Genomic DNA, 12463 nt, shown 5'->3' with positions numbered 1-12463 from the left:
TACTGCATACCAGGAGGCCTAAAACAATAGCAATGTCCTCTTTTACAGAAGTCTGAAATCAAGGTGGTGTGAGTTGTACTCCCTGCAGACGGTTCAAGGGAGCAGCTGTTACCTGCCTCTTGTGGTTGATGGCATTCCTGAGTTTGAGACTTACTCACTCCAATATCTGCCTTCATCCTTAGACGGCCTCTATTTTGTGGTCTGTCTCAAAACTCCTTCTGCCTCTCTTTTTTCTTTAAATTTAATTTTATTACTAGTTTCAAGTATACAGTACACCAGTGAGACATTTCTATAGTTTATAAAACGATCCCCCTAATTGCTCCCTTCCTCCCCTGGCCCTCCACCCAGCCATTACATTAATGCTGACTACATTCCCTATGCCACGCTCCCCATCCCCGTGACCATCTATCAACTACTAATTTGTACTAATTTAACCCTCATCCATTTCTCTCAGCCCCCCAATTCCCCGCCCATCTGGTGTCACCAGATTGTCCTCTATATTTGTGAGACTGTTTTTGATTAGTTCTCTTTGTTTTTTAGATTCCACATATGAGTGAAATCATTTGGTATTTATCTTTCTCTGACTTCTCTCGGCATAACCTCTAGGTCCATCCATGTCATTGCAAATGGTAGGATTTCATTTTTTTAAATGGCTGAGTAGTATTCCATTGTATATATGAACCACAACTTCTTTATCCAGTCATCTGTTGATGGGCATTTAGGTTGCTTCCATATCTTGGCTATTGTAAATTGTGCTGCCATGAATATTGGAGTGCACAGATCTTTATGAATTATTGTTTTGGTTTTCTTTTGCATAAATACCCAAAAGTGCAATTACTGGGTCAAAAGGTATATTCATTTTTAAGTTTTGAGAAACTTTCAGACTGTTTTCCATAGTGACTGTACCAATTTGCAGTCCCACCAACAGTGTATGAGAGTTCCCTTTTCTCTGCATCCTCACCAACACTTGTTTTTTGATTTACTGATGATAGCCATTAAACAGGTGTGAGGTGATATTTCATTGAGGTTTTAATTTGCATTTCTCCGATGATTAGTGACCTTGAACATATTTCATATATCTATTAGCCATCTGTGTTTCCTCTTTGTTGTTGAGTTATATGAGTTCTTTACATATATATTGGATATTAACCTCTTATTGAATATATCATAAGTGAATATCTTTCCCATTCAGTCAGTTGTCTTTTCGTTTTGTTGATGGTTTCCTTTGCTGTGCAAAAACTTTATTTGATGTAGTCCCATCTGTTTATTTTTTCTTTTGTTTTCCCTACCCGAGGAAATATATCCGAAAAGAAATTACTGTTAGCAATATCAGAGAGTTTACTGCCTATGTTTTCTTCTAGAAGTTTTATGGTTTCGGGTCTTACATTTAAGTTATTAATCCTCTTTGAGTCCATTGTTGTATACAGTGTAAGAAGGTGGTCCAGTTCCTTTTTTTTTTTTTTAATTGCACGTATCTGTCCAATTTTCCCAGCACCATTTATTGAAGAAACCGCCTTTACCCCATTGTATGCTCTTAACCCCCATATCATATATGAAGTAAATATATAGGCGTGGATTTATTTCTGGGCTTTCTGTTGTGTTCCATTGATCAGTGTTCTGTTTTTATGCCAGTACCATGCTGTTTTGATTACTGTAGCTTTTTAGTATTATAGTCTGATACCTCCAGCTTTGTTCTTTCTCAAGATTGCCATGGCTATTCGGGGTCTTTTATGGTTCCATATAAATTTAAGGATTATTTGTTCTAGCTCTGTGAAAAATACCATTGATATTTCGATAGGGATTTCATTGAATTTATAGATTGCTTTGGGTAGATAGTTATTTTAATAATGTTGATTCTTCCTGCCCATGAGCATGGTATCTTATAAAGACACTTGTCATTGGATTTAGTGCCTGCCTGTATAATCATCTCATGAACCCAAACTTAGTTACATCTGTTAAGACCATTTTTCCAAATAAAGTAACATTGCAGGTTCCAGAAGTTAGGATATTTGGGTATCACCCATTAGCCCACAACAAAGAGATATGGAGATGTGTTTGATTATGTCTCCCAAGCTAAAAAATTAAAACTTTAACTTTTATTTGCAGCATTTCTACTTCAAAACTTTAATTGATGCCAAACATTTTGTATTTAAGATGCATTTTAAAGAAATGAAAATTAGAATTATTAATTCATATTTATTGGCTAAGATATATAAATGGAACTTTTTCACTCTTTTGGAAAAAAATCATTGTTTAATATTTACTTATTTAATTTCATAGCATATTTAAGTTACTACCCTCTTTGCTTTTAGACCTCTTTCATTTTTATTTTAATTTATGGAGAATCGTTATGCTATTAGATGGTAAAATATATGATTACGTACCTAGAAACAAATAGGTATTTGTGATAATTGCCTATGATAATTGAAGTAGTAGATTTTCATTTTAAAAGTTATTTTAAATTATAAGTAAATTATAAAATGTCCAATTTTTAAACTCGATATTAAAATTATAATTCTCTGTTGTAGAATTTTAAGCTTTTACTTACCAAGTGTTCTTGACATCATTGTTTTAACTTCCGACATAAATGGCAGATTGGGCAAAAATGATGGCAGTGTATTTTGCATTGGAAGTTCTGTTTGGGCCAGAAACAGTTTCACAGTCTTATGGAATAACTTATTTTCTTATTGCTAAAAATATGTATATTCATCCATATATAAAAAATTGGGAGATTTCAACAAATTAATTAATAAAGTTTTTTTCGTCTTGTTGACACTTTCTTTCAGTTCTCAGTGAACTCCGGGTGAGTAGTTTGCCCGAAATGTGTGGTTCTGTCTTCCTTTTAGGATGCATGCACACTTTTGACTACTAGTTGTAGCCTTTGAGGAAATTGGCTTTATTGTTAGGCAAATTTCATTCTTTTGCTTTCTTCTAAGAACCCAGAAGGCATCTTTGAGTATCATTATGTTTTGAAAATATTTTCCAGAAACATCATTTAAAAAGGAAGGAAATGAGTATTTATTTAGCATCTGCTTTTTACTAAGCATTTGCTAGGTGTTTCATACTGTCTCATTTGTTCTTAAGAACAACTCCATCAATTGGTATTTTCAGTATTGGCTCCATTTTTTTTTTAATAGGAGAAGAAACTGAGGCACAGATTAAGTAAGTGGCCTAGGATCCCACATGTTCAAAGAGTGAGACAAATTTGCATCTAGTCTATACCACTTAAAAAGTACAGATCAGATGACAATCACTCCAAGCTATTCATAAAAATACCTTCCAATTCTTGTTGCATCTTATGTTTTTAAATAGCATTTCTGAACTGAGTATGCAGTCTCCTGGGGTTAGTCCTGAGAGGTCCTTGGCGTGAGCAGTGCAGGTAGTGATGTGTTGCAGTGGTCAGGGCACGGGGCACAGGGCACAGGGCATTGGGCTGGAAGTGAGCCTTTTCACTTGAGGTGTAGTTTTATGGCCGTCGCCTTTGTGCCGAGGGAAAGATAACAGAAATACCAAATAATCTTACATTTTAAAATGTGTTATTAAAAAATAACCTCAGCTCTGCTTCTGAATTAAAATATGAAAATGTTGAATTAGAGGAAGGACATAAGTTATAACCTCCACAGAAAGTAAAAATATCCAGGCCATCATTTTATACTTTTAAATATATGTGAAGGCTCAGTTTGCAGAAATGAAGGATAATTTAGGTGCCCATTGCCACTGTATTTTGTAAGATCTCAGTTATGGAATTTTAAGGGAATTATTTACAAATTTTTATTTGCTCAACAGTTATAATTTTTTAATACCAAATAAGCATTCGGGGATAATGTCTTCATGGGTCATAAAAAAATAGAAGTTATGATTTTTTTTGTCATCTGTCTTTTTATAGTTATTATCTTAAAATTATCATGCTTATCTATTTTGATGTCAAAAAACAACTATTGAAATAATGTTGAAAATAGTCTGTAACTATTCCACAGCAAAAAAAGCATTAGTCTCTAATAAATTATGTGTACTTTTTATAAGTCTCTATCTCCAAAGGATGAACGTAGGAGAGACTAGGAGAGAAAATAATCTTGATATACTTCAATTTATTTTTCTTATGAGGAGATATCTCTTGAATGCTTGCTAAATGAGTTTTTTTAAACCCTGAGTGATCTTTATAGCAAACACAAATCCTAAAATTATAATAGTCTATTTTATTTTCTTTGATATGTCTACTCCCCAGCAATAACAACAAAAAATAAATGTCAGAAATTTTTATTTTAAAGCTAGTGTAGTACGTCTTTTGAGTCAGCTTGTTAATAGTATATTTTAATTGTGAAGCAAGATTGCCACCTAGTGGTGTTTTCAAGTAGTACATCCTCTAGAATGAGCTAAAACAGCATTTTAAAGGAAGTGCTTAACAAATCTAGGTTTCAACTTTTCAGAATTTTAACACTTTTGAATGTTTCAAATTAGATATGACTTTACAAAGGACTTTCCCTAGTACTTTTTCTAATTTCCATCTTTCATTCTTTAACGCTGAACTGAAAATTTTTGTCTGACCACTGGAAAGTTGAAGTTTGAGTAGTTGGCTGTTAATCGTGATGCATATCAAGGCATTTCATAATTCTTAACATATCTGGAAGTTGTTTCTTTAGAAAAAAAGATGCTTCCGTAGTACTAAGTAAAAACATTTTTTTACTTTGTGCACATTCATTCTTTCAGTTTTTGTGTAGGTTAATTTTATAAAACTTTTTTTTTTTTAATTTAAGATTTTCATGATGATTGCTTTGGGTATTTTTATTTTTGTAAGGTAACAGTCTGAAAAGTTAGTGTAGAAGAAGTTTAAATAGACTTTACAGTGTATGTGTGGAAAAAATTTAATGTAGGTTAGCTAAATGGTGCAAATAATATATGTTTGTGCATAAAAAGAAATCATAAAAAGTAAAAACTGAAAAATGCATTTTAAAAGGATTTAGTTTTGAATAAAAAATCTTTTACTGAAAATAATTTACTATATTAAGATCAACACTAAGTGATTTTACTTAGAGGTACTTTAAATGACACATAACTTTATTCGTCTGACTCATTCATGCATAAATCATGGAGAAAATTAAATTTTAAACTAGAGTTGCTTCGAGTCCTTATTGTAATTGTTGGAATAAAGGTTGTGGTATTCATTTTGGCATTGTAGGCGACCACTTTGCTTTAAGAGGGAAAGAAAATGGTAATGATAGAAGAGATACTGAATTGTTAAGGGAAATGAAATAAAACACCTCTTTTTTTTCATTAGATTCAGTCCTCCTGTGAAAATGGTCCAGTGTTTGCGGAAGGATGACCAGGATGTAGTGGGAAGAGCTGTGAATGGGTCTCGTGTCTCTTAGTGATTGCAGAGTAAAGCTGTAAAGCACAAGACCTTTGATTTTTCAAAATATGAAGAATGAGGATAGGAGACTTGTAAAACTCGCAAATTGAGACTGAGCTGTATTTTAGAATTTGTTATATTCAGAAGGCCTTCTACAGTCATTATTTGAAAGAAATCACAGGATTTTTGATTTATATACACGGATAAAATCAGATTTCCACCCCCTTATAGTTTCTGTCTTTAGAATTTCTAGATATAATTCCCTTTTCATATTTTGTAGGGATTGCTATTTTTATTACTGTAACAATTTTTGTATCTCTAATTATTAGTTAGTATTAGTTCCCTGATCCTCTTTAATATATTTCGGAGCTCACTGATTGCCTTTGCCTACTTGTGCTTTTGTACGTGTCGATGAAGTGTCTCGGAGAGTCGGAAACTGATTCCTATAGATGTTGGCTTATGTTAATGAGAAGATCATATTCCTAACATTAGCATTAGTTGTTGATAAATAAAAATGGTGTATCATATGAAAAAACTGCTGAATGGAAGTCAAGAAACATTCTTCTTTTAACTTTGAATTGCTTAAGTTTCTATTTTAGGGCAAGATTAATTAACATATTTAGATCTTTTCTTAATCTGTGAAATTGAAGAGGTGGATTTTGATTATTTTTATTTTTATTTTATTTTTGTTTTTTATTTTGATTTTTTAAAAATTATTTTTAAAGATCTATTTCAGTTTATCTGGCATTCCGTAATCTTTTAATTCTAAAACATTGCCTTTTTAGGAAACAAAGTATTTTATTACACATCACATATTATTTCCCCATGGTGTAAGAGTCTTAAAAGTGCATTTTTGTAATTATTCAATTAGCATTTAACATATCACTCATATTCATTGTGCTCTGTTGCTTTCTAAAACTGATCTCAACCTATACTTCTTTCTTCTTCACTTTCCATCCAGCATGTTCCAGCGCGTCGCCTCTAGAATGTGCGCCATACTCTTTAACTTCCGTGTGTTCGCTCACACTGTTTCCTTTCCCTGTGCCCTTTCTCATCCCCCAGCCACTGTGAGCCCCTTCTGTTCACGATTATTTTGGCCTTGTATGATGACCGTTTATGTTCCGTGTCATGCCATCTATGAGACTGTAAACTCCCTGAAGGCAAATGTTTAATTTTCATAATTTTACTAATCTTATTACTGATTTATGTCTTATTTTTCACGTGAATAAGGGCTTAATTAATTAACATTTGTGGAACTGACTTTGTAAGATGACTCGTGACAGTCAAAAAATGAGCAGTGATGATAAGGAAATAAACAGCCATTTTGAAATAAAGCAGTGTTTTAACCAGCAATGCTGACTGCAGACATTTGTATTCCACGGTCACTTAAGTAACCATTGTAAGGCCTCCCATCCCTTTATTCTTAATGACTCGTCTGCATACTCAGTGCTTCTATTTTTTTCTCTGTAACTCACTTACCTACTTGCCTTCAACTCGTCATTGTAGTTTAGCACCGCCCGCCGTGGTCTTAAACTTTTAATAGTATCTGATTCGTTAACACATTCTTGCTTTGATTTATATATCTCCTTGATTTTATGCATAGGCTTATCAACTTTAACCTCCTGTTGTTCTTTTACACTCTTCAATTTACATTTTTCACTTGCTCTTTTACTTTTGAGAAATCATCTGTTCTGTTTCCTAAAGGCACATGCTCTTCGGTTGCCGCCTCCAAATAGAGTTTATGTTAACAAGTGTCTTTGACTCAGTCTAATGTCGCAGGTTGATGGTGGAAGAGCCGGCCATCTGGAATGAGCTCGAGTTAGCTCTGTCAGACTCGTATTCCTGCATCTTTTTAGTGGGAGGATGTCTGCAGTGGCCGTGCCAGCACCGACCCTACAAAAGGCTAATGGGCTTTTTTACAGTGGACTTTGGGGGGGATAATACCTGAAATGTAGAATTTGTCAAAGAATTTCAAAATGTCCATGTTGGGCATGGATGAATGGTAGAGATGATCTCCTCCAACCCTCAGATTCTATAATATTGAATTCATTATTGTCTGTGACAGATGTATGGTCTGTTTGGACTAGATTAAAGAACAAAGGGCAATAAAACCATGAGTAAAAAAATCTGAAAAGTGACAGATAAAGTAAAAGACATAAGGTAAAAAGTTGCCTATCTTGGGAACATTATGTTAAAAAAAAAAAGTGAGGGGTACTTGCGAAGACAACATGAGAAGGTAGCATAGGAAATTTCTGTTGGATAAATTCAAAACTACGTTGCTTTAGGTTCTGTTTTTATGGCACATCTCAATCTATAAGTACTTACTGTATTACCAAGTGTTTAAGTCAGATATTATGTTTGTATAATTGTAAAGAGTGGCTTATACACTTCTTAAGGCGTATGTTGATGTTTCAATGGAAAGCACATGGATAATTGTATTGCCACAATCTCTGTTAAAGGATACAAAAAGGAAAAATGTGCATTGTTCATTCTCTTCTATCAGAGATAGTAAATAAACAGGGAATGTGCAGGACTCTTTCCCTGGTCTTTGTAGCAGCATTTCATAGTAGAGAACAAACTTGCATGTTGACTTAAAAATAACTTGAGTTAATTTTGATTTTAGAAAATATTTAAGCCATTTATTTTATTTTAACAGGTATCTTTCAGACGAAGGCATTGAAGCTTGCACAAGTTCTCCTGACAAAGTCAATATAAATGACATCATCCTGATTGCTCTCAATGTAGGTTTTGTTTACTAATTTAGAAACATTTTTAGTCTGGGAGCTATGTTGATGAAAAACATTTCATAGAATAAGCTGGATTTCATAAGTAATATGGAATAATGAAAATAGTGCTTATTTTTATTGTCTTTTACATTACAGTGATGTTTGCTGAATTTGTTAATCTCATATCAACTAATTATTAGAAATGTATTTTTTTAATATCTATTAAACAGAATTCACTAAAAAAGGAAAAAAATGCAATGAAAACTCTATATTTAACCCATTGATCAATTATAGAATTTCATAACATATACAGTACCTATATAATAGCAATAAAAACTGATTATATTTATTGAAACAAATTGTCATTTAATTAATATAGGAACCCTAGTTAGGTTATAGTTTTTTGACAGTTATATCTAGTATTTCAAATTAACTTTTCCTGTTGATATAAATAATGTATATTGTAGAACACCTTAGAAAATACAAAGAAATAAAATGAGAAACTTAAACCTACTTGTAATTACTGTTCATCTTTTGGTAGATAGTCTCAATCTTTTTCCCTCCACCCACCTCAATAGCTGTATCTTTTCTATAATTGGGATTGGCTTTTGGAGGTTTTGATGAGTTATAAAAATTGTTTGAAATATAGATGTATGTAAACAAACATTCTTTTTTTCAATCTTGCAGTTACCCCAGTGAGACTTTTCATTTTGCCTTTACAATAACAATTTATTAATAAAATTTATATATTATGATACATCATTAAATTAATAAGAGAAATACCATCTAACAGAGTCATCATATTCCTGCAAAATAAATATAACATAAAGCAGAAATGGCAGCAACTGGTAACATTTAAAATATAAATATAATTAATTAAATTTAGGTTTAAACAGATAAAAATTTGTTTTGAAATCTCGTTTCTTTCCAATTTCTCTGAATTTTATTCAATAAGACCAACAGGATCTATTTTTTGCTTCTGAGCTAAGTATTTAAATTTTTAATAAACAGACTATAAATTTCTTAAAGAAGCATTCATTAGAAAAATATGCTGTTTATCTATGACTACAAATGGAAAAATTCCCCAGACACTTTAACTTTCTTTGACTTGCACCCAAATTAGTGAATTCTGATTCCAAAAAATGTGAAAAAGTATGCTTTATTTCGTTCTTTATTTGAACATCCTACAGATGATAAAAAAGAGATTTTGTGACAATCTCCTGTTCCTCCTTATTTTTCTTATTTATAAAGTTAGGTAAATAGCAGTGATCTGTTTATAAGTGGGTATGAAACTTAAAATAAAACCAGTCAAGATGAAGTATTTGTCCTATGTACATAAGAGGAACATGATGGCCATTATCTTAATGAATTAATTTGTTTTTATAATTTTCTCTGAAATACATAGTTGAATACTCCAATCCAAGCTGTCATGCCATATAACAGGAAAAACAACAACAAACTTTTAATCAGGATGAAATCTACACCAAACAAATAATTTACTTTTCAAGTTTATCACCTTTAAATAAAATTTGGCACTTATAGTATTTCTGTTGAATTTTTTTCAACTTTTACTGATTGTGGAATGCTAACCTAGTTGAGAAAGACTTGTGTTATTGACCCTTCTTGTAATATAACTTATTACATAGAGGGAGAATAAACCATGCACAAGCTTTCTTAGTTCTCTTCCCCCATAGGGGAAAGGGTGAGCTTGTTCCTTTATCCAGCAATGAAGAATGCAATAATATATATAGTGTTTCTGCAAACAAAATTCTAGACTCTCCCCAAAAGCAAGTGTTTATCATAAATCACATTGTTTATACAAATCGTCTAGGCAGTGAACCACATTTTCATTTAGGAAAAGGTTCAAGTGCAAAGTTGCCATATGCCAGGCTAGGGCCAACCTTGTGAAAGTGGCCCTTCTAAAGATAGTATACTGCCTCAGACCTGCTAAGTAAGTATTTTCTGTGCAGATTTTTATGTTGAAAAAGAATGTTCTTACTTTTTTACTCTATGGAACGGGGAATAAGAATATTGAGAAATGACATTGAAATTCGGCATGTAGTTTTTTTGGTGCAAATACCTGAATTATTCAGAAAAAAAGTAAGTGATAGACCAGGTTTAAATTACTGAATACAGTATATTAGTAAAAATTTTAAATTTTTTTTTTCTTTTAAGATTATGTATAATATAAAATGGCTTGCCAAAAGGTTTTCTGTCAGACTTACTGAATAAATAGGAATCATTTGAGATATTTGTATGTTACATAGCTTTGTTATGTTACGGGTATCATAGCCTATAGAATATTGTGTTTTCATGTCTCTGTGTATCAAGGTTATTTGAAATTCAGTTGTCAAAAATGTATACTTTTATGTAACAGTAGTCATTTAGTTTTAGATTGTGGCATTAATTTTTTAGTAAGACTGTAGCTTACATAAAATCAGATTTTAGATTTTAGTAGAAAAGATTTAGTAAGTTAAAAGGTTACCTTAAGAAATATGACCAATATATATCTGTATATATATGTTCAACCTACTGGTGCACTTTAAATAACATATGCATGGGATTGTGTTATTTGAAAAGATTGATTATATGCATAGATCTCATAATCAGCTAAAAGACATTTATTTAAACTTTGTTCCACAAACCTTAGGTCTTTTCATCTTTTGTTTGTGAGATTAAACTGACTTTTTTCTACAATTATATGTTAATAATAATATTTTTATTTTAGACAGACTTGAGAACAATTGGCAAGAAATTCCTCCCCAGTGACATCAATGGTGGAAAGGTAGAAAAGGTAAAGAAAAATGTTAACTTCCTAAGTTATGCTAACCACAGTAAATTTGAACATCTCCTATATTACTGGAATTATTTTTTGTCAATTAGGACTTCAACAGCAAAATGTTCTAGAGAAACAAGTCAGAGTCATTGTGGTGATTTCGAATACACATGGAAAATTATTAAAACAAACTTTTAAACTTTTGGTGACTATTAAACATTTAAAAAATTGTTTTAGGAATTATAGCTGTGGCACACTTGCATGTGACACCAGAGATTAGAGCCCAAGATAAAGACCTTTTTGTACCTTTTTATTTTAGTTACCTGTTACCATGTTTATTTAATGAACTTATTAATATAAAAATATAAGATAGTGAGAGAATATTAGGAGTAATTTGACAAAGCCATACATGTGATTATTTTTATTGTTTTGCATTATGTATGTGTGCATGTATGTGTGTGTGGGTATATATATTTATGTTAGGATTTTTTTCACTAGTTTTTTTAAAAATACACAGTTTTTCGATACCAAAGAAACAGTCTTTTACTTCTTGTTTGTACTCAATTTCTTCTGTTTATTTGAAAATACATGTATATTGTGTCAGCCGAGAATTTTCTATGTGCTATTGGTCACCTTTTAACTATTAACTAACATCATTATCCCTGTTTAAATAAATACTTTCAATGTGTATGTTTTGTATTTTAATAAGTATTCTTATCATTTTAACACTCAGATATTTAAAATAGCTATTGCACCTCGGATATGTTAAATTCTAGATAATTTAAAAGGTCTATAATGTAACAACATATTTTTCACATTTCTAAATATTAGTTCATTTATACAATAGATGGTAATCATTTAGCTGGAGAGAACCATATTAGAGAGTTTCTGATCTCTAGTTTTTGAGGCGGATACTCAGAGAACAGGTTCTATAAACTCTCCTCAACCATTTATTTTAATATTTAACAACACTCTGTGTCAGCAAAGTTTAATTATATTTCCATCTAAATTTCATATTCTACAGTTAAAGTTCATAAATGTCCTTATCTTCCTTCCCTCAGGGGAAATGGTTACCTTCTCTTGAGACTTATTCTCCATATACTTGAAGACTTAGACATGTCACTGCCACAGGTTTCTTTTTGCTAAAGCCATTTATCTTGGTTCCTTTGTGTAGTCTCAGTCTTCAGCTTTGCCTTCAACTTAATTGTTCTTCTCAGAGTCCTCTCCAGCTTTTTAACATTTTTTTTCCGTTTGTGGTAGTAGTTCTCAGGCTTCGTTGTACACCGGAATCACTATGAGGCCTGACTAAAACACAGATATCCAGCCCCCACCCTTCCCCCCAGTTTCTGATTCCATCGAACTGGGATAGAGCCTGAGAATTTGTATTTTTGACCAAGTTTCCGTGGGATGTTGATTCTGCTGGTCCAGGAAGCATACCTAGTGCACTGCTGGTTTGGGCAACAGTCTTGGACAGGTCTCATGAGTGCAAAAATTCTCGACAGGAAAAGGAGCTAACATCAGAGCAGTATCTGCGCACCCTTCCTCTAGCTTACTTAAAGATTTCTGGATTTCTGGTTTTCCATTTTGTCTCTATGTGTCTTTAGGGATTCTGAG

The 12463-nt window shown here is 32.3% G+C and overlaps 1 protein-coding gene across 2 annotated transcripts in view; it reads left to right on the top strand.

The window, feature by feature from the left end:
- The window catches only part of TDRD3 (tudor domain containing 3), a 133994-nt gene that overhangs the window by 33077 nt on the left and 88454 nt on the right, over positions 1-12463 (top strand). Inside the window, exons 2-3 of one of the 2 annotated variants that reach the window (XM_036228906.1) lie at positions 8004-8088; positions 10802-10867. In XM_036228906.1, the coding sequence (XP_036084799.1) occupies positions 8004-8088; positions 10802-10867 (151 nt within the window). The remainder of the gene's footprint in view (positions 1-8003; positions 8089-10801; positions 10868-12463) is intronic. The other variant, XM_036228907.1, reaches the window with a different exon arrangement.

The sequence above is a fragment of the Rousettus aegyptiacus genome, unplaced genomic scaffold (assembly GCF_014176215.1).
Source record: "Rousettus aegyptiacus isolate mRouAeg1 unplaced genomic scaffold, mRouAeg1.p scaffold_m13_p_11, whole genome shotgun sequence".
Classification (NCBI taxonomy): domain Eukaryota; kingdom Metazoa; phylum Chordata; class Mammalia; order Chiroptera; family Pteropodidae; genus Rousettus; species Rousettus aegyptiacus.
This window is presented reverse-complemented; position numbering and strand designations above follow the sequence as displayed.